Below are 25965 nucleotides of genomic sequence, written 5' to 3' on the forward strand. Positions count from 1 at the left end.
TGCTTGAACCCATGATGGACTGGGCTGTTTCCATTGCTTTTTGTAGCATTTTCCATTCAAGGGTTTTGGTGTTTCCATCCCGGGATGTGATGCAGCCTGTCAATATACTCTCCACTACACATCTATAGAAGTTCATTAAAAATTCAGATGTTATGCTGAATCTTTCTAAACTCCTAGGAAGCACTGCTGTACTTTCTTTATAATTGTGCCTGCCTGCTGGACCCAAGGACAGGTCCTCTGAAATAGTAATACTGAGGAATTATAAAGAGAAGATGAAGAGTGACCATAAGGTACAGGTGCAAAATTAAAGATCAAATCCATCGAGTTTGCTCCACGCTGATTATTTTTAACTCCATTCTCCTGTCTTCTCGCCATAACCTTTAACTCCCATACCAATCAAGTGCCTATCGATCTTAGTCTTAAGTAGAGTCAAAGACTTGGTCTTCATAGTTCTCTTGTGGCAATGAATTTCACAGATTCGCCACCCTCTGGCTGGGAAATTCCTCCTCATCTCAGTTCAAATGGAACTTTCCTCTATTTGTTGGCTGTGCCTTTGGATCAGAGACTCTGCTCCTGTTGGAAACACCTACTGTGGTGAGGCAGGAGCCCGAGGTGACATCACTCCCCACTAAGTGCTGTTGCAGCGTTTCAACCCAAAATGTCACCAGTTCCTTCTCTCCCTCCCCCATCCACCCTACAGGAGTTGCTTGACCCCCTGAGCTCTTCAGCAGATTGTTTGTTGTTGCAAACACCAGCATCAGCAGCCCCTTGTGACTTTCAGAGTTTTGGAGGGTTGCATGCGATGGCACCTACAGTCTTTATCTACTAGGCAGAGGTTGCTTAGACCCAGACTGCACCCATTCAGCAGAGACAGAATTCATTGGCTCCCCTGGGTCCGCTCTTGTACAACCTCAGAGATCACCAATAACAATGGAAGAGCTGCAGTTCTTTGATTCTCCTACTTCTGCTTCCCAGTGGACTGATACAAAGCAAAAACTGAGCTCAGGCAGCACTGACACAGGGAAATAGACAGGCAACATTTTGGCTTAAGACCCTTCACATGGATTTAAAGACAGAATGGAGGTAGCCAGTATAAAAAGGTGAGGGGAATGGATGAAGCAAGAGCTGGCAAGTATTGGATGGATCCAGGTCTTGATGAGTGATAGGCAGATGAGGGAGGGGGGTGGAAATGGCGACAGAGGCTTGGTTGTGATAGGTGGAGGTGGCAAAGGGCTGGAATCAAATGTAGGAGAGATACAAAGGGCAGATGGTAATAGTAGGGAGAGGGCATCAGAGGGAGGAATGTGTGGGCAATGACCAAATGGAGTGGGTAAAGGATGCCTGAAATTTTGGGCCTTGAATTCAATTATTTCACGTTTTCCACATAACACAAAAGGAGGCCATCGGCTCTTTGTGTCTGCTGGCTCACAGTGCAATCATTCTCCCCCACTATCTGTTCCTGCAAGCTATTCTCTCCACGTTCTCATTGACTCCTAAACCAACACAGATAACTTCACTCACCTTGACACTGTACTAATTCCACAACCGCCCAACTTCAAGTTTCACTTTGAAGGACTCTACAACTCATGTTCTTAATTTAATTAACATCTTTCTCACCTGACTATCATTTCCCCCAGGGTCCCTCCTTCTTCCCTTTCTCCTAAGTTTAGCTCTCCTCTCCTATCAGATCCCTTCTTCTCCAGCCATTTACCTTTACCATCCACTTGGCTTCACCTATCACCTTCTATCCCTCTTTCCCATCCTTCCACCTTTTTACTTTGGTGTCTTCCCCCTTCCTTTCCAGTCCTGGAGAAGAGTCTCAGCCTGAGATGGTGACTGTTTGCTCTTTTCCATTGATGCTGCCTGACCTGCTGAGTTGAGTTCCTCCAGCATCTGTTTGTTGTTTTGGATTTCCAGTACCTGCACACTTTTTAGTGTTTTCTCTCTATTATTGTTCGTTTTGTTTTGTCATTTTTTGCACATTAGCTGTTTGTCAGTCTTTGTACAGCAGATCAAAACTATGGGCAAAGATTTAGGGTGAGGGGGAAAGATTTAAAAAAAAAATTGGTCCAGTTGGGAGGACACCATGGTTGGCATGGATTCATTGGACCAAAGAGCCCGTATCAATGCTGTATTGCTTAATATACTCTGAGATATCTGCATCTTTCCAGTTGCTTGAATATACCTGCACGAAGGGGAAAGTGAGGAGAGATGGCACCAGACATTCTTGCAGACCCAGGAGACTTCTTGCAGTTTGTCCGCGAAGTAGTTTCTTCTTCTTCTTCTTCTTCTCTTATGTCTCTTTTCTTTACAAGGTGGTTGGGGTTCTGTCGGAGTGTGTGGTCTACAATTCAACCTATGGCTCTTTGCAAGCGGTGGGTTTTCAGACAGGCGCTTTGCTATCTCCAAGAATGGCCTGGAAGACATGAGCCTTCAGGTTGTATACTTGTATGCATTCTCCGATATCAAACGGAACCACTGAACCATTAATAATGGATGTGCCTTCAAATACCAAGACCCCAAGCTCTGGATTTCTCACCTCAATCTCCTATCTCTTTCTCTCTTCAGTCACACTATTGACACCCTTTTCTAATACCTATTTGTGACCTGCTGTCAAATGATTTTTGAAATCGCTGCTTCCAGTGTTTTGCCAAATTGTAGGTGCTTTGAGAATGAAATTACAGTAAGAGTCTTTTTGAAGATTAGCTTTATTTGTCACATGTACATCTAAACACACAGTGAAATTCAACTCTTTGTGTCAAATTAAATCATTGAGCATTCTGCTCGGCAGCCCACAAGTGTCACCAACGTAGCATGTCCTTAACTTCCTAAGCCTAACTGTATGTCCTTGGAATGTGTGAAGAAACCGGAACACACATATGAAACCCACATGGTCACAGGGAGAATGTTCAAACTCCTTCCTGACAGCAGCGGGAATTCAACCGGATCTTACCTATCTGCTGAATTGGTGAAGACGGGCTGAAATCCCTCAGGGTGACTCTGAAGTACAATTCCGGCTTCCCCAAACTCCACAAGAGTTTTCCAGAGCTTTTCAGCCACGGACAGAGTTTGCAATTTGCTGAGAACTGAAGCTCATTTATTTCAAGGTGTCTCGATTGCACTACAATAAGGTTTTATTTCAGTTATGAAACTTCCACATGAATGGGCTCACCCCAGACTCTGACAGCGCTTGGCAATGAGACAGATATAGAGAGGGAGCGTACTGAGATTCTTTGCCAAAGGTTGTTAAGTAAACCAGTTTTCTTTCTGAACAGTCCATGAACCCATGAACATTAATTCATTATTCCTTTTAATTAGCATTAGTTTATTTTGGAATTTATACCTTTGCACTGTACTGCTGCCACAAAAACAGATCTCATGCCATAGAACACTACAGTACAGTACAGGGCCCTTTGGCCCTTCTAGTCCACACTGGCCTGGCTTTCTGCCCATTTCCATCTACCTGAACCTCGACCACAGCACTCCATACCTTTCACGTCCCTGAACTTCTCTTCCATGTTACAATTAAACCCGCCTTTACCACTTCTGCTGACATTCACAGTACCCTCTAACTGGTTTCCCCTGAGACCCTACATAAACACTTCACTTTTCTCTCTAACCCCAAGACCTCTAACTGTTGTCTCACTGAATCTCAGTGAAAGCCTGCATGCTTTTATCCTATCTATATTTCTTAAAATTTTGTCTATTTTCTGTAAGATTACCCCATTCTCCTGTGCTCTTAGGATAAAGGCAAACCCTAGTCATAGAATTATGAAAAGTACAGGACAGAAACAAGCCCTTTGACCATACTGAATGATTTAAACTGCTATTCCATTGACCTGCACCGGGACCATAGCGCCCCATTCCCCTACTATCCATGTACCTATCCAAACTTCTCAAATATTAAAATTGAGCCTGCATGGTCCAGTTGCACTAACAGCTCGTTCCACACTCTCCTGACCCTCTGAGTGAAGTTTCCTCATGTACCTTTTAAACCTTTCATCCTTCACCCTTAACCCATGACCTTTAGTTGTAATCCCACCTAACATCAATGGAAAAAGTCTGCATGTATTTACCCTATCTATATCCTTCATTATTTTGTATACTTCTAACAAATCTTCCCTCAATCTTCTATGTTCCAAAGAATAGTCCTTCTTTGTTCAATCTTTCCATATAACTCAGGTCCTCCAGACCCAGCAGCATCCTTGAAAATTTTCTCTGCACTCTTTCAAGCTTATTGGTATCTTCTCTTAGGTACTGCACACAATACTGTTGTTCTAAGTACTCTACATTTGGCTTCACCAACATCTTACACATCTTCAGCATAACATTTCAACTGCTCTCAATGCCCTGATTTATGAAGGTCAACAGGACAGAGATAATAAACCAAATTTTGATTCTCTTTGGCTTGACTGATGTGTTACTGACAAGATCTTAAAGGGCCTCTTTAATGCCATTCCACATCAGGAATTTAACCAAAGCTCTGTAAGGACACCAAGATCCCACACAACAGTTTCATGTGACCATAAAATATCTCCTGCACTTATGGAGCAAAATCAGTCTACTGGGTCTGTTCTGCCATTCAATCATAGCTGTTTTTTAAAAAGCGGAATCCCTTTATTCTCCTTATGACCTTTAACCCCTTACCAATCAAGAACCTATTCTCTGCCTTAAATACAACCAATGACTTGGCTCCATTGCTCTCTGCAGCAACAAAATCCTCAGCTTCACCACCTGCCTTAAGAAATTCTTCATTTCAAAGGGACTTCCCTTTATTCTGAGGCTATGCTCTCAGATCCTAAACTCTCCTCCTTATAGAAACATCCTCTCCACGTCCACATATCCAGCCTTTTCAATGTCTGCTCGGTTTCAATAAGAGTCCTCATCCTACCTAACTGTATGAAGTACCGGCTCGAGCCATAGTATGTTACAGCATAACTTGTCCGTGCCAGCTACGCTGCTCGCCCTATTTACCTCGTTTTGATCATTGTCCTCTAAACCTCTCCTGTCCCCACACTTATCCTGCTAGCTTTTCAACGTTGCTAATGTGCCCACCTCAAGCTATTTCTAGCAGCTTGTTTCAAACATTCTGTGAAAAACGTGCCCCGATGTCCCTTTCAAATCTCTCGCCTCTGATCATGAACCTATTTCTTCTTGTTTTTAGAAGCTCTCCCCATCGGAGCTTTCACCCTGTCTATGCCCCTCGTGATCTTATGGATCTCTATCAGGTCACCTCTCAATCAACTCATCAAACTCTCATGTGGTGGCACAGTTGAATATCAGTGCGAGTGACACGGGTTCAATTATCGCTGCTTTCTGTAAGGAGCTTGCATGGGACTGCATTGCTTTGCTCCAGATGCTCCAGTTTCCTTGCACATTCCAAAGACATAGGGATCTGTATGTAGGTTAATTGGTCACATGGATGTAATCGGATGGTATGGACCCATTACTGTGCTGAATCTCTAAATTAAAAATATAAAAACATGTAATTAATATGTTAAGTAATCTTTTCGAAAAGCAAGCAGTGTTTGTCTGTGTTAATCTATATGCATATATCAACATCACAGCAGTCAAGTATGAGTTTCTGTACCAGATTTCAGTAACGTTTGTACTACTCCTCTCTCCCTCCCTCTCTCTCACACACATACACGCAGGCAGCATTTAAGGCACACAATGTTTAATCATACTTCAACAAAGATACAATACGCACTACTGTACTACTGATTGATAAGTAGACCGCAGTGAGTGGCTGGGCTGGTTAAATCCACTGAAGAAAACTGATTCTCAAGGCATATCAGTCCTTCAATGAAAAAGAGGTAAATTGTTACAAGCTAGTGAAATCAATCATATTCTATTAACCTTCACTTATGTCAGTTTCAATGAAGATTAGAGCTTCCCAACGTATACCCATGCTTGGTCAGAATATCCATTCTTGTTCGGCAATAGAGTGCCTTGGAGACATTCTTCCAGCTAAACATTAAACTTGTGCTTCTGACAATGATGTCCGAAGAGGAGTGTGTTTTTGTTGAGGCTAGCTCCAGGCCAAGTTGTCAAGACTCTTTTTAATCAATTTCCAATAGTGAATAGATTCAAACATAACATGAACAATTCCTATAGTTTTTAAATATTCCTTGAAGTAGAGAACACATTCTGTATGTGGAGAAATCTCCCTTTTTCCTATGGAGTTGGGCTGCAGGAAGCATTAGGAATAAACTTACCAGTTCCTGGTGGCAGTTTTTCCTAAGAATGATCTTTCTATCACCTTTCAACTCCACTGAATGAATTCCATCTCGATGCAGGTGAGGGGTGTCTAACTAGTCACTCGAAATGAGGGCTCTTCCTTATATCCTTGTGAGTCGAGAATGGAGGAAGGTGTGGAGAAAAATCAGACAGGGGTTCCCGTTTTGCCAACTCGGCACCCTGAATGGTGGTAGTCTCAATGGGAGATCGGCTGTCCTGGGGCCAGAGGGAGACCGGGAGCTCGTCTGAGTGATAGGCTGCACTGGAGCAAACTTGAGATTGTGCCTGAGCAGAAACACGACTGTCAGCACAGAGTAGGATGGTCAGTGTTTCAGAGGTGCCTGAGCTCCCTGTATTATGCCTCAACGCTATTATTCAATCACCAAGTCAGCCCTTTGCTTTGTGTTGGACGAGTCTCTGGTTTGAGAGAAAATGCCAGGGTTGGGGGATGGGGCAGAGGGCAGAAAGAATGCCCCAGAGCTCCACATTACAGAACAGCCCTCAATATAGACATATTGATACAGGGGTCAAACCGGTGAGGATCCTGGACAAACTGCTTATACGTCAATAACTTATTTCCCAGCAGTACCTCTGTTCCTTACACCGGGGCAAGTGCATGAAATGGACCGAGTTCAAGTAAATTAACCCCTTTCTGCTGCATTCACCTGAATGCTGAGCTGAATCCCAGTGATCCAGAGAGCGGGCACAGCAAGATCCCAAAACAGCAGAGAGGGTGCACATTCACATAAACACACACACACACGCAAAGAAACTGCCGGACACCAAGCGATATCTAGGGTCTCTCACTCACTCACACAAGCTCAGAGAGAAAGAATGACAGATGGGGAGAGAGAGAGGGGGAGGGGAGAGAGGGGGGGGAGAGAGGGGGGGGGAGAGAGGGGGGGGGAGAGGGGGGGGAGAGAGGGGGGGAGAGGGGGGGGAGAGAGGGGGGGAGAGGGGGGGGAGAGGGGGGGAGAGGGGGGGGAGAGGGGGGGGAGAGGGGGGGAGAGGGGGGGAGAGGGGGGGAGAGGGGGGAGAGGGGGGGAGAGGGGGGGGAGAGGGGGGGGAGAGGGGGGGGAGAGGGGGGGGAGAGGGGGGGAGAGGGGGGGAGAGGGGGGGAGAGGGGGGAGAGGGGGGGAGAGGGGGGGAGAGGGGGGGAGAGGGGGGGAGGGGGGGAGAGGGGGGGAGAGGGGGGAGAGGGGGGGGAGAGGGGGGGAGAGGGGGGGAGAGGGGGGGAGAGGGGGGGAGAGGGGGGGAGAGGGGGGGAGAGGGGGGGGAGAGGGGGGGAGAGGGGGGGAGAGGGGGGGGGAGAGGGGGGGGAGAGGGGGGGGAGAGAGAGGGGGGAGAGAGAGGGGGGAGAGAGAGGGGGGAGAGAGAGGGGGGAGAGAGAGGGGGGAGAGAGAGGGGGGAGAGAGAGGGGGAGAGAGAGGGGGAGAGAGAGGGGGAGGAGAGTGAGAGAGATTAGCCCCCCTCCATACAGACACTCCATTGACAGAGCCATATACACACACACACACACACACACACACAGATATCCTCAAGCATAGACACACATATGAAGAAGTACATTGGCACAAAGCACATGGATGCAGAATCCCCAACCATACTGATACACAGTAAAATACCCAAACAAGTACCATGTGGAGAAGCAGGAACAGGCTGCAACACTACTGTACACCAATAGTTTAGACTAAAAGTGGAAAGAAGAGGGGAGAGTGAACCAAGAAGGCTGGTGTCAAAGAGTGGGAGATGGTTTGAAGCTGGTGTGACTGAAGCTGCCTTTCGTGCCTATCTCCCCTTCCAGCAGCTGGCACGTTGATCGGACACTGCCCCAGAGCAGAGAGGGAAGCCCAACATTCCTTATTTGCAGAGTTCCTATGTTTGAATCTGACCCCTGGATTCCCAGTCCATGGGCATCAGTAGGCAGTTGCATGTTCTGAATTCCTGATTTTAGATCGGGTTCCTGGAGCACTGGTCCTGACTGCAGACCGGAGCCCGGGTTATGAATAATTCCAAAGTGACTCAGGTGACCTGGAATTCAACATCAGTGACCAAATAATGTTTCATTCCACAGGAGGTCCTTTCCCTGCTTGGCGCACAGTTCGTATCTCAGCTCTTCCCCCACCTTAACCGTAAATTTGTGTTTAATTTTGTTAACATGCCAGGATTGGCTTCCTAATCTAAAGATGATAATTCCCGGCCAGGATCATCTCATACACTTTCCCGTCTAAAGGGATATACTTGGACAGTTTTGAGTCAAGGAAGAAAAGCTTGTCTTGCACTTGATGCGGTTCGAAACCTTGTTTGCGTAACCTGGTTTTTTGGATCTTGAATGTACCTAAAACAATAAAGAGATTCCAGTTCATATGGGGTCACCTTCGGTCACTAAATACACATTCAAAATTCCCATCCTGCTGGAAGCACTCACCATCCTCTAGTTTCTCAACTCTGTTCTAAATCTCTAACGAAGAAAACATTTCAATAATAATACACATTTTTTCAGGTACTTACAGGTTAGGAATTTTTTACATGATTTTTTTTACCAAATTACCCCTTGGCCTGCTCTTTAAATTTGGCTTATGTTATCTTTCAGTTTAAACCTTTTCAAAAACGATTAATAGCTATCATTTATAAACAGTTAATGAATGTTCGTATGTCGCTTAATGATAGGGTTCAACGCACCTGGGAAGTAGAACTTCAACATTCACTCTCAGATAATCAATGGAGTAAAATTTATTATTTAGTCAATAATTCATCTATCTGCACACGCCATATCTTAATTCAGTTTAAGATAGTACATAGGGCCCATATGTCCAAAGATAAATTGGCTCATATTTTTCCTAATATAAGCCCTATTTGTGACAGATGTAATGCAGAAGTGGCTACTCTAACTCATATGTTTTGGTCATGTGTAAGTTTAAATAATTTTTGGAGGGATGTGTTTGGAAAATTATCTAAAGTTATAGATATGGATGTTCAACCTAATCCACTTACAGCAATTTTTGGGATTATTCCAGAGGAAGTAAGCAAAGCGTCTGCTTCCGCCCAACATGTGATAGCTTTTTCAAGTTTACTGGCTAGGAGAGCTATTTTGCTACACTGGAAAGAATCTAACCCGCCTTCTGTTTTCTATTGGCTCTCCTCCATCATGTCATGTCTAAGCCGGACATTTGATACATCCTTTAATTTTGAACAAGTCTGGCAACCCTTTATTCAATATTTTCACATGATTTAATTTATTTTTCTTTATCCTCTTTGGGGAAAATCCTTATCCATGAAGTTCGGAGATGACTGGAAGGATGTGTTTTTTTTCCTCTCTTTTTTTTTCCTAATTTTATCCTCAATTGGACTGCCCAATCTTTCTTTTTCCTTCCTTTTTTTTCTTTCTCTTTTTTTTGTTTCAGTTTAGTTAGTGGGTTTCTTTTTTTCTTTATCAATAAAATTTCCAATCTTTTTTTTAATGATTGCTATGAGGAGTTGTAGTTTTTTTGACCATTGTATATATAACAGCATAATATTTTACCTATTTGATTTTGACATTATATACTTGCTGTTTTTTACTATTGCTGTTTATATGTCTTTTATATTATCTACTTGTTAAACTCCTCTTCCGATCTGTATATTCTTTATTTGAAAATCAATAAAAAGATTGAAAAATGAAATAAATCTCTATTCTGAGGCTGCATGCTCTGGCCCTAGACTCCCGAATATAGGAAATTTCCTCTTCATAGCCACTCCATCCGGGCCTTTAATATGTTTCAAAGAAATCCTCCCTCATTCTTGAAAACTCCAGTGAGTGCAGGCCCAGACCCATCAGATGCTCCACATACATTAACCCTTTCATCCCAGGATCATTGTGAACCTCTTCTGGACACTCTCCAATGCCAGCACATTTTCTTAGCTAAGGGGTACAGAATTGCTCACAATACTCCAAGTACAAATGCATTGTAAAGCCTCAGCATTACATCCTTGCTTTTGTATTCTAGTCCTCTTGAAATGAATGCTAATGTTTCATTTACCTTCCTTAACTCTGACTCAACCTGCAGGTTAACTGAGCAAAGCAAGGTATTAGTACAAATAAACATAGTACAACTAAACACAGCTGGAGACTAAGCCATAGTCGTGCGAGAATGTCCAAGGTGTTCCAACGTTGAGTTGTTAGTTCAAGAACGTAATGGTTGTAGGGGGATAATAGTCTTTAAATTAGAGCTAGACTCCTGTTCTTCTCACATATTATTAGAGTGTAAATCCGAAACTTTCCCCTTCAAAACATAACCAAAGCTCACAGTAGACTATTTAGACAACAAGTTAGGAGTGGGGTTAAAATTTAGATCAGCCATGATCGAAGCAGATTGTGAAGATCAATTAAAATAAAGGAACACTGCAAATGTTAGGAGACTGAAATAAAACAGAAAATGGTCAGGCAGCATCTCAGATTACTCAGAATGGTGGATGCCTGGGATGCGCTGCCTGGTATAGTGGTAGAGGGAAATACATTAGAGGCTTTTAAAGAGATGGAGGGGTCTGGACATTGTGTAGGATAGAGGGACTAGTGTTTGGGTGTTTTGATTTGTTTTTTAGCTGGTTTGACACAACGTTGTGGGTCAAATGGCCTGTTCCTGTGTTGTACTGTTCTACATTCTGTGAAATGCAGTTAATGTGCCAAGTCTGAGAGCCTTGTTCAACTGAAACATTAACCTTGCTTCTCTCTCCACAGATACTGCTGAGTGGTTCTGTTTAAGGACACAAAGGTTGGCGCATCCCACCTCCTCCTGGTTCTTCCAGAGATGACTGACCAGAGGAAACTGAAGCCAGATCCCAGACAAAGACCTTGCAACATCAGAGGAATGCCTGCTTTTCCCTACTTCCTGGGGTAGAAATGTCACACCTGCGTCTCGTTGCTGTCTGGTGTGGAGAGCTCAGATCCACCCTCAGGGCTCCAGTATTCACTCAGCATCAGAATCAGAACCAGATTAGGTTTAATATCACTGGCATACTGCGACTCGTGAAATTTGTTGCTTTGTGGCAGCACTACAGTACAACACTTAATGATAAAAATTATAAATTACAATAAATATTTAAGAAAATTAATTAAGCAGTGCAAAAAGAGGAATAAATACCAAGGAAATGTTCATTGGTACAGTGCCCATTCAGAAATCTGGTGGACGAAGGGAGGAAGATAGCGTCATAGAGAAGTACAGAAATAGGCCCTTGGGTCCATCCAGTCCATGCTGAAACCATTTAAACTGCCTACTCCCATCGACCTTTATCCTAGCCATAGCCTTCTATATCCCTACTATCCATGTACCCATCCAAACCTGTCTCAAATGTTGAAATTGAGCTCCCAAGCACCAATTGCACTGGAAGCTTGATACACACGCTCACCACCCTCTGAGTGAAGAAGTTTCCCCTTATGTTCCGTTAAACTTTTCACCTTTCACCCTTAACCCATGATTTCTGGTTGTAATACCACCCAACCTCAGTGGAAAAAGCCTGCTTGCATTTACCCTATCTATCCCCCTCATAATTTTGTATACCTCTATCAAATCTCCTCTCAATTTTCTACATCCTCAGGAATATTCAATCTTTCCATATAACTTAGGATCCAGCAACTTCCTTGCAAATTTTCTCTGCATCCTTTCAATCTTGTTTACATCTTTCCTGTAGGTAGGCAACCAAAACTGTACACAATACTGCAAATTGGGCTTCACCAATATCTGATACAACTTCAGCATACATCCCATCTCCCGTATTCAATACTTTGGTTTATGGAGGCCAATGTACCAAAAGTTTTTACGACCCTACCTGTGGCACTACTTTCAATGAATAATGGCCCCGTATTCATAGATTCCTTTGTTCTATCACACTCTTCCGTGCTGTACCGTTCACTGTGTAAGACTACCCTGGTTGATCCTGCCAAAAAACAACACCTCATACCTATCTACATTAAGTTCCATCTGCCATCTTTCTGCCCATTTTTCCAGCTGGTCCAGATCCTGCTACACCCCATGATAGTCATCCTCGGTTAGATTACCTTCCCATAACTCCTATCAGACTCACGGGCCTGTAATCTCTTGGTTTATTTTTAGAGCTTTTCTTAAACGGTGGAACAACATTGGCTATCCTTCAATCCTCTGGCACGTCACCTGTCACTAAAGATGATTTAAATATCTCTGCTGGAGCCACCATTTTATCACTTCCCTCCTGCTGGATCCAAGGGAACAACATGTCAGGCTGTGGAGATTTAGAATCAGAATCAGGTTTATTATCACCGGCATGTGATGTGAAATTTGTTAACTTAGCAGCAGCAGGTCAATGCAATACATAATATAGAAGATAAAAAAAACCACAAAACAAAATAATAATAAATAAATCAGTATATGTGTATTGAATAGATTAAAAATCATACAAAAAAAGAAATACCATATAGTAAAAAAATGTGAGGGAGTATCCAAGGGTTCAATGTCCATTTAGGAATCAGATGGCAGTGGGGAAGAAGCTGTTCCTGAATCGCTGAGTGTGTGCCTTCAGGCTTCTGTACCTCCTACCTAATGGTAACAGTAAGAAAAGGGCATGCTCTGGGCGCTGGAGGTCCTTAATAATGGATGTTACCTTTCTGAGACACCGCTCCTTGAAGATGTCCTGGGTACTTTGTAGGCTGGTACCCACGATGGAGCCGACTAGATTTACAACCCTCTGCAGCTTCTTTTGGTCCTGTGCAGTAGCCCTCCCCCCCTCCCCCCGCCCCGTACCAGACAGTGATGCAACCTGTCTGAGCACTCTCAACAGTACAACTATAGAAGTTTTTGAGTGTATTTGTTGACATACTAAATCTCTTCAAACTCCTAATGAAGTATAGCTGCTGTCTTGCCTTCTTTATAACTGCATTGATATGTTGGGACCAGGTTGGATCCTCAGAGATCTTTACACTCAGGAACCTGAAACTGCTGATCCTCTCCGCTTCTGATCCTTCTACGAGGATTGGTATGTGTTCCTTCAATGGTATGTTTATCCACCCTAAGTTGCCTCAGGAAAGCACATACCTTCTCCTCTGTAGCATGTATAAAGTCTTTGAATTTTGATGCCATTTTGCCTCACTTCTATAGACTCTGTGTCCATCTCCTGAGTAAATATGAATGCAAACATTGCATTTAAGATATCGCCATCTCTTTTGGTTCCACACATAGATAACCATTCTGATCTCCCAGAAGACCAAGATGTTCCCGAAACATTGAGTGTGTATCTTCCATTCTCCTTTATTCACCCCTTGATGGTAGCATGTCCTGGGTGATGGGGGTTGTTAAGGATTTTTTGAGGCATCGCTGTTTGATGGTGTCCTGGATGTTGGGGAAGCTAGTGCCCATGACGGAACTAGCTGAGTTTAGAGCTTTTTGCTGATCCTGTGCAGAGGCCTCTCCATACTAGATGGGGATGCAACCAGTTAGAATGCTTTCCATGGTACATCTCCAAAGATAAGCAAGTGTATTTGCTGACGTACCAATTCTCCTTAAACTCCTAATGGAATATAGCCACTGGTATGCTTTCTTCATAATTGCATCCATACGTTAGCCCAGGACAGATCCCCTGAGACGTTGACACCCAAGAACCTTACCACTTCAGATCCCTCAATGAGGATTCATAGCAGTTGATCTACCTCACTCCTGTATGTCCCTTGTTACCATCTGAATTTCTGTCAACAATAGTTGTGTTGTCAGTACATTTATAGATGATGTTTGAGCCATATGATCAGGGGTGCAGAGAGAGTTGAGCAATGGGCTAATCATGCATCCTTGCGGTGCGCCAGCATTGACTGTCAGTGAGATGGAGATCCGCACAGAAAGTGCTCTCCCGATGAGATAGGCAAGGATCCAGCTGAAGATGGAGGTACAGAGGCCCAGGTTTTGGAGGTTGTTGATCAGAACTGAGGGTGTGATTGTGTTGAACACAGAGCTGTAGTCACTAAACAGCAGCCTGTTGTTGGTATTGTTATTGTCCAGGTGACTGAATGTAAAGTGGAGAGCTAGAGAGATTGCATCCACTGTAGATCTATGGTGACAAAAGACAAATTGCAGTGCATCCGGGATAAGTTCCTGCTTAGGCAAGACTTGATTCTAGCCATGACCAACTTACCAAAGCACTTCATGACAGTCAATATGAGTGTCACTGGGTGACTGTTATTGTGGCAACTCACCATGCTCTTCTTAGACACTAGTACGATGATCATCCTTTTGAAATAAGTGGGAGCCTCTGACTGCTGCAGAGAGAGGTTGAAGATGTCCTTGAACACTCCTGCCAGTCTGCTGGCATGGGTTTTCAGAGCCTCACCAGGTACACCATCAGGGCCGGATGCCTTGTGAGGGTTCACCCTCTTGAAAGATGTTTTGACATCGGCCTGAGACAGAGATCATAGAGTTTGCAAATGTTGCTGGGATTCGCATATTTGTAGTTTCTTCTTCTTTTCAAAGCGAGCATAAAACATGTTGAGCTCATCTTGGAGTGCAACATCATAATCATTCATGATGTTAGGCTTTACTTTGTAGGAAGAACTCTGTTAGCTCTACCTTTCTTGCTCATTCTGTTATTGTCACCATAGCATTTCCTTTACACTACTTCAGATTGCAGTCTTTAACTACTCTGCTGCTACTGCTCATCGTGCATTTTAAATGTTGTACTTGCTGTTGCTAAGTATACAGTTTATTCATCACATGAGCAACAAATTTCAATGCAAAAAGAGCTGGAGGACCTTAATGTGTCAGGCAGCATCCATGTAGATGGGCAGTCAGTGTTTCAGGCCGAGAACCCTTCATCTGGTCTGGAAAGTCCAAATGATGACTGCCCATTTATTCTCCTTAGATGCTGCCTGACCCACTGAGTTCTTCCAGTGTTTTTGTGGGTCTTTCCAGATTTCCAGTATCTGCAGTCCCGTGTCCCAAATTTCACTGCACTCTGCTGTATCTATGTTATTCTAAAATAATCCAGAGATTGGGTCTCCTTCTGCTGGGGTGACGTGCTGCATCGTGCATGGAGAAGGGAGGGGGAATGGAAACTTCTCTTTCAATCACACAAGAGGCTGCACAAGACAGGCCCTGAGGTACGTACTTGTGGTGTCAACAGCGGGGAGGATGCGGAGGAACACAGGCCTGGCGTAAGGAGGAAGCACCGCCATCAGCTCCTGGTACAGGTGCTCAGGATTAACCTTGTTATCAGGATCTGCAATTGCTGCCATTCCAGCCTTCCCTTCCACGCCTGGTAGGAGAACAGAAGAGCACACAGAAACAAAATTAATATTGTGGCCACTGGAGACCTGAAAAGGCAATGACGAACACTCCGCAACCCAATGCGTACAGTTTGCAGCCTGGACAGGCTGGAGGGATGAAGGGTGTTGGCACCTCTGACCCACCAGGTGCAAGTCCTGCTTCTCCCCAATTAGCTGGGATTTCACCCCGACCTCACTGTGGGCTATAGCCTCCCATTCCCTTGGGGAAAAGGTGGTAGAGGGGAAAACAATACGGCTGTGCATTTGGAGCTGTTGGGATCCTCCAAACCCGATGGAGGTGCTGGCTGGTATGGTGTTCTACCCCACGTAAAGGTGTGCTTGTTTCCCCCTCCTCCACTACAGCCCATCTGTGGCCGTCAAGGCTCAACCCCACTGGGAATAGAGTAACCCACGGTACTAGCATTCCACCCAGTGACAGAAGTACTCTCCTCCCGCATTCCTCAGAAGGGACCTCCCGTTCTCACTGCCCATGAGTGGAAGGAAACTAAGAACTCCCATCCTTGACCCCCATCACTGCTGGGGCAGTGGAACTTCCCAGTCTCCGATCTCTATTCCAGGAGGGTCAATAGGATCCAACCCTGACCTCCATCACTGCTGGGGCAGTGGAACTTCCCAGTCTCCAATCTCTATTACAGGAGGGTCAGTAAGATCTCCCAACCCTGACCTCCATCACTGCTGGGGCAGTGGAACTTCCCAGTCTCTGATCTCTATTACAGGAGGGTCAATAGGATCCAACCCTGACCTCCATCACTGCTGGGGCAGTGGAACTTCCCAGTCTCCGATCTCTATTACAGGAAGGTCAATAGGATCCAACCCTGACCTCCATCACTGCTGGGGCAGTGGAACTTCCCAGTCTCTGATCTCTATTACAGGAAGGTCAATAGGATCCAACCCTGACCTCCATCACTGCTGGGGCAGTGGAACTTCCCAGTCTCCAATCTCTATTACAGGAGGGTCAGTAAGATCTCCCAACCCTGACCTCCATCACTGCTGGGGCAGTGGAACTTCCCAGTCTCCGATCTCTATTACAGGAGGGTCAATAGGATCTCCCAACCCTGACCTCCATCACTGCTGGGGCAGTGGAACTTCCCAGTCTCCGATCTCTATTACAGGAGGGTCAGTAAGATCTCCCAACTCTGAGTTCCATCACTGCCGGGGCAATAGGACCCACGAGTCTATGATCACCATCACTGAAGGGGCAATAGGACCTGCAAGTCTCTGATCTCTATCATTGGAGGGGTAGTAGAACCTCCCAGTCCCTGATAATCATTGGAGGGGCAATAGGATCTCCCAGTCTCCGACTTCCATCACTGGAGGGGCAATAGTTGCATGGCTATCCTTCCCACAATTCCTCAAGCACCAACACCCAGGACAGGCAATCCAACAGCACCCTGGAGGTACGTCAACCAGGCGGAATGTCACGAGCTCAAGGGAAGAGAACACAGGCCCACAAATCAGCAGCGGCCACAGCAGGGAAAGAGAGCCTCGGTTCTATGCTGGGTGCCCCTGCTCATCAGTCAAGGGCAGTAGCTTGGGGCTGTAGCTCCGATCTCTGCCTACCTGGCACGGGCACTCCGTACACCGCCACGTCGGTCAGGTTCAACAGCTGGCTCAGGGTGCCCTCCACCTCCGTGGTTGAGACATTCTCCCCTCGCCACCGGAAGGTGTCCCCACTTCGGTCTTTGAAGTACATGTAGCCCAGGTCATCCATTACCAGAACGTCACCTGCGGGGCGACAGAATTCAACCGCACGTCACGATTGTCCATTCCCCAACCTCCATTACTGGAGGGGCAGTATAACCACCCAGTCCCCAATCTCCATTACCGGAGAGGCAGTATAACCCCCCAGTCCCCAATCTCCATCACCGGAGAGGCAGTGTAACCCCCCAGTCCCCAACCTCCATCACCGGAGAGGCAGTATAACCACCCAGTCCCCAACCTCCATCACCGGAGAGGCAGTTGGACCTGTTTCACCAGGAGGACTGTAGAATCTCGAAACACCCATCCCCAAACGATATAAGTTCAGAGCCTCCCAACACAGACCACAGGGAATGTAGATCAAGAATCACCCAAGCTCCTGGAGGACAGAGACACAAACCAGCCAGGGAACAAATGCAGAACAGGATCCCACAATCATTATTCCTGGTGCAAGAAACATTCTGCTGGAGGAACTCAGTAGGACAAGCAGCATCCATGGGAAGAAGGGTATTGTTGAAGCGTGAGGTTGGAACACTGTATCAGATCTGAGAATGGAGAGCGAAGTTAATTCCTCTGCAATGTGCTATTCAATCTCCTGAGTTCCTCCAGTAGTTTGCTTTTTGCTCCACATTTCAGCATCTGCAGTCTCTGGTGTCTCCACATTAACGCCATTCCTCTATCCATGGAGGCTGCCTGATTTGCAGAGCATTTCAGCATTTAGAAATACAGAGATGTTAGAAATGCTCTATGAGACTTGGTTGGACGGAGCAGGGAGATGGGGTCCAGGGCTGTGCAGGGGGACGGGTTGGGGGGGAACATTACAACAAATACTTGTTACCCCCTCAGTTACCCAGTCTGCAGCACCCCAGGGTCCCTACCTGACAGGTAGGCGCAGTCTCCTTTCTTAAACACGTTGTAGGCAATCTTCTCATTTGTGGCAGACTTGCTGGCATATCCATCAAAGCGGCGGAGCGGGTCCTGTTGGTTTATGCGACCCACCAGCTGACCTGGCTCCCCTATGGCACAAAGGGTGGGTGTCAGTGAGCCCCACAGCAGAGGGTCCAGACCTCCCTCCCTAGCCCCAAGACAGAGAGACAGTCAGCCACTGTAAACACAGAGATCCTTCCATCTCAGCAGACTCTCATTCTAACAGCATGCTGCATGCACCATGCAACCAATGATAGACATACCATTTCAGAAGCCTGAAGTCCCACATCACCAACTTTGTACTAAGATCCTTTTCTCTCTCTCTCTTTTCACTATCATGTACAATTTATGTTCTGTGGGTTGTCGGTACCTGCTGCAAGCATGTTTATCACTGTATCTGCACCTCACAGTACTTGTGGGCACGGCACATTTCCAATTGGCTCCATACCATCTTGACATGTCTTCAAGATGGTGCTAAGCTGCAGACTTCATCAAGACCTTAGCTCAGAATTAGTTGTTTTTATTAAATTCATAGGTATGGTACAGAAGGGGGTGTTAGTGGTCAAGTTTGCACTTACGACAGAGAAGGAAGTTAGGGGTGTGAAAATTTATTCAAAACTTTAGGATCTTTTATGTATTTATCTTGTAAAGTGACAAAATGGAACCTGTATAATTCCAGAGTGCTTTGCTATAAGCTAAGTTTTTTACGTGATGGGAGGCAAGTAATGCCCTGATCATTATATATTGTGTAACTAAGTGGATGTTGATATACTGTGTGGCCTTGAGTACTGTGGCTGTAACGCAGGAGCTGACTCCCAGAACAGATAACAGCCAAAGAACAGCCTGAAAACTTGCATAATAAAAACAAACTTTGAAAGCTGTAAATCAGAAGCTGTCTGCCATCACGAGGAGTAGAGGTGCTTTTCCTTGCAAGCAATAAACATGCTGTTGAACAGATCCACTCTGCTTTTCTTTGATTCTTTGTTACAAGACCTAAAATGTGTTATAACAAAAGGTACACAACAGGGATTAGGGACAGGGATGTGAGTAGTTAGGGATCAGATTAGGATTCAGGGGTAGGAATGTGGAGGAGTTAAAAGTCAGGCCCCTCCATTCTGCACTCAAAGTCCAGTGACGTGGTTGGGTGACAAAGAACATACATGGATGTCGGGCTGTCCCAGGTCGGTGGGTCTTGGGATCGGACATCTATGTAAACAGCAAGCACAAGGAAGTAAGAGGGCCGGTCAGTTGGGGTCTTGTCATCAGCTAGTCGAGGGGATGATATCGAAATCAAAGTCTGAAGGTTAATTGGAAGTCCAGAATTTGAAGCCTGAGACTGGAGGCCTAGAGGCCTGTCCTGGAGTTGGGACTTGCTTTTTTGTTGCTTGTCTTCTCTTTTGCTGTATTCTGTGTTGTTCTGCCAGGCATTGTGGACATGCTTTGCTGTTGCTGAAATGTGTGGCATCACTTTATGGCCTTCCCCCAGCACATCCTCGGTTGTGTTAGTTGTTAATGCAAATTTAGCACTGGTATGTTTTCATGTACATGTGATAAATAAATCTGAATCTGAAAAGAAAGCTGATTTGACTTGACTTAACCAAAGAATACAGTGTGCCACAGTTCCCGAGAAGACCCTGGATTGTGTAGAGGGAGATAGAGTTCAAAGGAAGCGAGTGAGGGCAGTTGGGATATTCTGCACATTACAGATCTTGTGGAGATGTTGGACTGTGTATAATCAGGTTCTTGGCAAGGGCCAATATAAAGGATTTCAGATTAACCAGAGTGGCCATTGCGGTAGTGGGCCAGAGTTAGAGTGGGGATTTGATGCTTTAGCTCAATGAGGGTTCAGCGAGAAGGGTCAAAGGCTGCAGGTAGATTTATTTCATTTTTCTTCTTTTTTTATGGCAGAGTTATAGCAGGGAGAATGCCAGATGGGATAGTGGAATATTGTGGGAATGCAGGATGTGGGAAGGCAGGAAGACCTGCAGTGTCCTGATGGCTATACCTGTAAGAAGTGCATCCAGCTGCAGCTTTTTTCAGACCATGTTAAGGACCTGGAGTTGGAATGGGTTGAACTACAGATCATTCAGGAGGTTAACAGATTCATCGACAGGACATACCTCACCATTTTTTCTCTCTTTTTGCACTATTACTTAATTTATATATTTTAACATATTTTGACATTGAAATATGACATTTATATATTTTGTAATTAAAAAAATTGGACAGGAATATGGACAGGAAAGGGGCGAAAGGGGGCAAAAGTTTAGGGGTAACACGAGGGGGAATTTCTTTACTCAGAGAGTGGTAGCTGTGTGGAACGAGCTTCCAGTAGAAGTGGTAGAGGCAGATTTGGTATTGTCATTTAAAATAAAATTGTATAGGTATATGGACAGGAAAGAAATGGAAGGTTATGGGCTGAGTGCAGGTCGGTGGGACTAAGTGAGAGTAAGTGTTCAGCCCGGCTAGAAAGGCCAAGATGCCCTGTTTCCGTGCTGTAATTGTTGTATGGTTTATATGGTTATAACATTGATTTCTTATTGCAATTTATAGTTTTTAAATCATGCATTGCAAAATACTGCAAATTTCATGACATACAGTATGCCACTGATAATAACCCTGATTTTGATTCTGAAAGTGATATTGCAGGTAGATAGTGTCATAAAGAAAGCTTTTGGCACACTGGCCTTCATAAATCAAAGTACTGAGTACAGCAGTTGAGATTTTATGTTGAAGTTGTACAAGACATTGTTGAGCCCTAATTTGGAGTATTGTGTACAATTCTGGTCACCTATCCACAAGAAAGATGTCAATAAGATTGAAAGCGTACAGAGGAAGTTTACAAGGATTTTTCCAGGAGTTGAGAACCTGTGTTATAGGGAAAGGTTGAATAGGTTAGGACTTTATTCCCTGTAGAAGACTGAGGGGAGATTCGATACAAGTATACAAAATTATAAGGGGTATAGATAGGGCAAATGCAAGCAGGCTTTTTCCACTGAAGTTGGGTGGGACGACAAACAGAAGTCATGGGTTAAGGATGAAATGGGAACAAGAGGGAACTTCACTCAGATGGTGAGAGTGTGAAAAGATCTGCCAGCAGGAAGTGGTGGATGTGGGTTTGATTTCAACATTGAAGAGAAATTTGGATCAGTACATGGATGGGAGGGGTATGGAGTGTAGGTTGATGGGATGAGGCAGACTAGATAGGCGGAAGGGCCTGTTTCTGTGCTGTAGGCTCTTTGACTCTAACACAAGAACTGTGTTCATCTCATCATGTCTATGCTGTCTGCGATGCATTAAAAAAGTGGTAACTGGCACAGTGGAGGAAATATTTGTGCAGGATGAAGTTCACAACAGATCCGTGAGGAGGCTGTTCTCTCTCACTCTGACCTCAACAAGAAGGAAGTCAGAGATGCAGTTCCTCATGGCGCCAGCAGATGGTGACAAACTCACATGTGGCAGATAGCACTGAAGCCTCAAATTGTTCAAGCAAATTTGAGCAGATCTAATGTGAGCCAGGTGCAATGTGCAGCACACATACAGATTTGTTTTTGTCATTTTTCTTAATAATGAAGAGAGCATGATAAAGAAATTGGCAAATAATATCAATGAGGAAATGGATTAAGTTCACTGAAGTGTGATATAATTCATTTAGAAATTGCAAAACTGCAAGGAAATTAGCATTCTCATAGTTGTGGAAGAACAGAGACCTTAGGGTATAAACACAATGGTTCTCAAAGGTAGATGAGCTTAATAATAATGCTTTTCTTTGTTAGCTGAGCCACAACAAATAAGAAACAGGAACTGGAACTGTATTCAACATCAGCTAGACTGCAGATGGAGTACCACGAACAGCTCTTGTCATCCCCTTACAGAAAAGACAGAAGAGATTTACTAGAATTTTGGTAAAGACTGGAAAACTGCAGCTATGTGGAAGGATTGGATAACCCAAGGATTGCTTCTTTGGAGCAGAAAAGTATAAGCAGAGACTTGATTGAGCGTATAAAATCGTGAAGACTTCAGTTGAATTGGAAGGACACACATTTCTTCGGACTGGATCATCACGGCCTGGTATGGGAAACTCCAATGCACAGGAACAGAAGAGGCTACAGAGAGTGGTGGACTTCATCACAGATACAGCTCTTCTTACCATCAAGAACATGTACAAGAGGCGATATCTCAAGAAGACAACATCATTAAGGAACCCACCATCAATCGTCTCAATGCTGCCATCAAGCAGGAGGTACAGGACCCCAATGACCCACACCTCAGAGCTCAACAACAGCTTCTTCCCACTGCCATCAGGGCCATGACCTGATGTGAAAAAGCCCAACACTATGTGACACTATTTCTTTTTACTCTCTCACTCGGAGTAATGTCATTATGATATTTTTTTATTTTATTGCACAAATTATGTATAAATTATTGCTAATTTATGTTAGTCATGTTTGTAATGTACTGTGATGTAAAAAGCTAATTTTCATGGCATTCTTACCCCAAGAATGTATGCCATAACAATAAACTTGAACTTATTGAGCAGAAAGCAAGCAAGTGTTCTGTGCCATCTATCAGCCTCTCGCTCGTGGCTGCCCGGAGGAAGGTGTCTGTGTGCGACGGTCTTTCTCTCCTTCTTGTCCACTGTTGCTGGAGGAAGATTCTGGTGTCAAATGGTCTCTCTCTCCCCCTCGATGCTGTTGGGAGTCCTGGGTTTTGGGCAAGGTTTAGCCAAAGTGGTTTGTGGACTGGACTCTGTTATGATGTGTTTCAGGTTGCCCCTTTCTGTGCAATTTTCATCGGGGTGGACAAGTACTGCGGCCTGAAGTTAATGAACGATGTGACTCTGGTGAAACTGAAAATGCCTGGTCTGGTTCAATGTTTTCTGGTTTGGTGTTTTATATTCAGTGTTTTTCACTCTTTATTTGTGCCGTTCGTGTGATTTGTTCTGTTTTTTTGCACTTTGGGGGTTTGATGTTTTTCTTTGAACAGCTTCCATGGCTTTCTTTGTCTGCGGGAAGACATACTTCAGGGTCGTACACTGTATGATGATAACCTTGAATCTTTGAAGTTGATAGTAGAAGGGTGAAAAACAAATACACATCGGGGTTAAAGTATAGGCAGACAGGAGAGGAGATGGGCATACATTATTTTCATACAAAGGGCAGAAACCAGCATTACCAATTGAGGCAAAAACTCTCATCATTTTTATATTAAAAAAGGACAAGAGACCATTCAGCCCCTTAAGCCTGTGCTACCATTCAATATGATTACGGCTGATTATCCAAGAACAGTCCCCTGTTCCAACTTTCTCCCATGTTACTCAATCCTTCTTCGTAAGCAGTACAGGATATGCACTAGACAAGCTGTGAGATGGCTCTGTAGACCAGTGCTGGAAGCTGAGACCAGGATAAAGGGTTCTGTTCTGAATAGCACAGAGAAGATGGGCTGAACAGATTCAGTCATAACAGGTCTATGACTGGATTGTTCCTGAAAGGCTGTGGGAGTGGAAATAAATCCTCATATTCCTTTCAGGATATCAAACGCAATTCGCAGTCGATGAAATTTGTAATATAGTGGATGTTGTATTAAAGGAAACGTGACAGCTCGAAGTGTGTGCAGCAGGATCGGAATCAGGTTCAATATCACCGGTATACTTGACGAAATTTGTTGTTTTGTGGCAGCAGTGCATCTCAGTACATAATAATAGTAGCAAAACAAGAAATAACATTGAAAAAATATATAAATTAAGTAAGCTGTGCAAAAAGAGAGCAAAAATTATTGTGGTAGTGTACATGGGTTCATTGTGCATTCAGAAATCTGATGACAGAGGGGAAGAAACTGTTCCTGAAACATTGAGTGTGTGTCTTCAGGCTCCTGTACCTCTCCCCGATGGTAGAATGAGAAGGAATGTCTTTGATACTGGGGGGACGGGGGTTAGCACCCATGACGGAGCTGGCTGGGTTTGCAACTTCCTGCAGTTTTTTCTGATCTTTCGCCATGACCCCTCCATACCAGTTAGAATCTTTCCGTGGAACATTTGCAGAACCTGCGAGAGTCTTTGGTGATAAACCAAGCCTCCTAAAGCTCCTAATGAAATAAAGTCACTGTTGTGCCTTCTTTGTGATTGCATCAATATGTTTGGCCCAGGAAAGAACTTCAGAGACATTGATACCCAGGAATTTCCACTGCTGATCCCTCAATGAGAACTGGCGCGTTCCCTTGACTTCCCCTTCCTGAAGTCCACAAACAATTCCCGGGTCTTACTGATTGCTGAGTGCAAGGTTATTGCTGCAACACCACTCTACCAGGTGACTTGCCTCACTCTTTGACATCTGAAATTCTGACAACAATAGTTGTCATCAGCTAATTTATAGATGGCATTTGAGCTATGCCTAGCCACACAGTTGTGGGGGTAGAGAGAGTAGAATTGTGGGCAAGCATGCATCCCTGAAATGTGCTAGTGTTGATTGTAAGCGAGGAGGCAACATTATTTCCGATCTGCACTGACTGTGGTCTCCCGATGAGGAGGTTGGTATCCAGTTGCAGAAAGAGATACAGAGGCCCCAATTCTGGAACTTGTACTGAGGGTACCATTGTGTTTAACGCTGAGCTGTTGTATGTATTACTATTGTCCAGGTGATCCAAGGCTGAGTGAAGAACCTTCTGCTATAGACCTATTGCAGTGGGTCCAGGTCCTTAAAATGAGATCACTGGTTGCAGGAACATCCCAGTGGATGGGTGTAAGTGTAGTTATCCACTTCTGTTCAGGAGTCTGATGGTTGAGGGGTAGTAACTCTTCTTGAACCTGCTGGTGTGAGTCCTGAGGCTCTTGTATCTTTTAGCGGATGGCAGCAGTGAGAAAGGAGCATGACCTGGCTGGTAAGGACTTCTGACGATGGATGCTGCTTTCCTACGATAGTGTTTAACAAGATAAAGAGTGCTTAATGGTTGGGAAGGCTGCATTAACTTTTGTAGAGATTTCTGTACAAAGGTACTGGTCTTTCCTTACCAGGCCACGATGCAGCCAGTCAATACACTCTCCGCTGCACATCTTTTGGAGTTTGTCGTAGTTTTTGATGTTATGCCAAATCTGCGCAGACTCCTAAGGAAGTAGAGGCGCTACCATACTTTCTTCGCAATTGCATTTACATGTTGAAATCCACACGGGTCTCAATGATGTCAGTAACAACTGTGGCATATTCATTTGAATTCAAAGATGAATCCCAGAATATTATCTAGTCCACTGACTCAAAGCAGTTGGTCTCTGTTGACCATCAAGCTGGTAAGGACTTCTGACGATGGATGCTGCTTTCCTACGATAGTGTTTAACAAGATAAAGAGTGCTTAATGGTTGGGAAGGCTGCATTGTAGAGATTTCTGTACAAAGGTACAAAGGTATCAAGCGTGGATTGATAGGTGGATGAGCTTAAAGCGTGGATTGGTACCTGGAATTATGATGCTGTAGCTATTAGTGAAACATGGTTGCAGGAAGGGTGTGTTTGGCAACTAAATATTCCTGGATTTAGTTGCTTCAGGTGTGATGGAGTAGGAGGGGCCAGAGGAGGAGGTGTTGCATTGCTTGTCCGAGAAAATCTTATGGCGGTGCTTTGGAAGGATAGATTAGAGAGCTCCTCTAGAAAGGCCATTTGGGTGGAATTGAAGAACGGGAAAGGTGCAGTAACACTGATAGGAGTGTATTATAGGCCACCTAATGGGGCGCGTGAGTTGGAAGAATAAATGTGTAAGGAGATAGCAGATATTTGTAGTAAACACAAGGTGGTGATTGTGGGAGATTTTAATTTTCCACACTTAGACTGGGAAGCTCA

General features: G+C 44.6%; 1 protein-coding gene across 3 annotated transcripts in view; it reads right to left on the bottom strand.

The window, feature by feature from the left end:
- Positions 1–7640: 7640 nt before the first annotated feature.
- Positions 7641–25965, bottom strand: part of LOC132406551 (long-chain fatty acid transport protein 1-like) — a 68881-nt gene continuing 50556 nt past the window's right edge. For all 3 annotated transcript variants that reach the window (XM_059992370.1, XM_059992369.1, XM_059992371.1), the window contains exons 10-13: positions 18094–18231; positions 17078–17242; positions 15340–15486; positions 7641–8578 (exon numbers count right to left, since the gene is read on the bottom strand). In XM_059992370.1, coding sequence (XP_059848353.1) covers positions 8421–8578; positions 15340–15486; positions 17078–17242; positions 18094–18231 — 608 coding nt within the window. In that variant the 3' untranslated portion in view covers positions 7641–8420. The remainder of the gene's footprint in view (positions 8579–15339; positions 15487–17077; positions 17243–18093; positions 18232–25965) is intronic.

Source organism: Hypanus sabinus, chromosome 16 (assembly GCF_030144855.1).
Source record: "Hypanus sabinus isolate sHypSab1 chromosome 16, sHypSab1.hap1, whole genome shotgun sequence".
Taxonomy (NCBI): domain Eukaryota; kingdom Metazoa; phylum Chordata; class Chondrichthyes; order Myliobatiformes; family Dasyatidae; genus Hypanus; species Hypanus sabinus.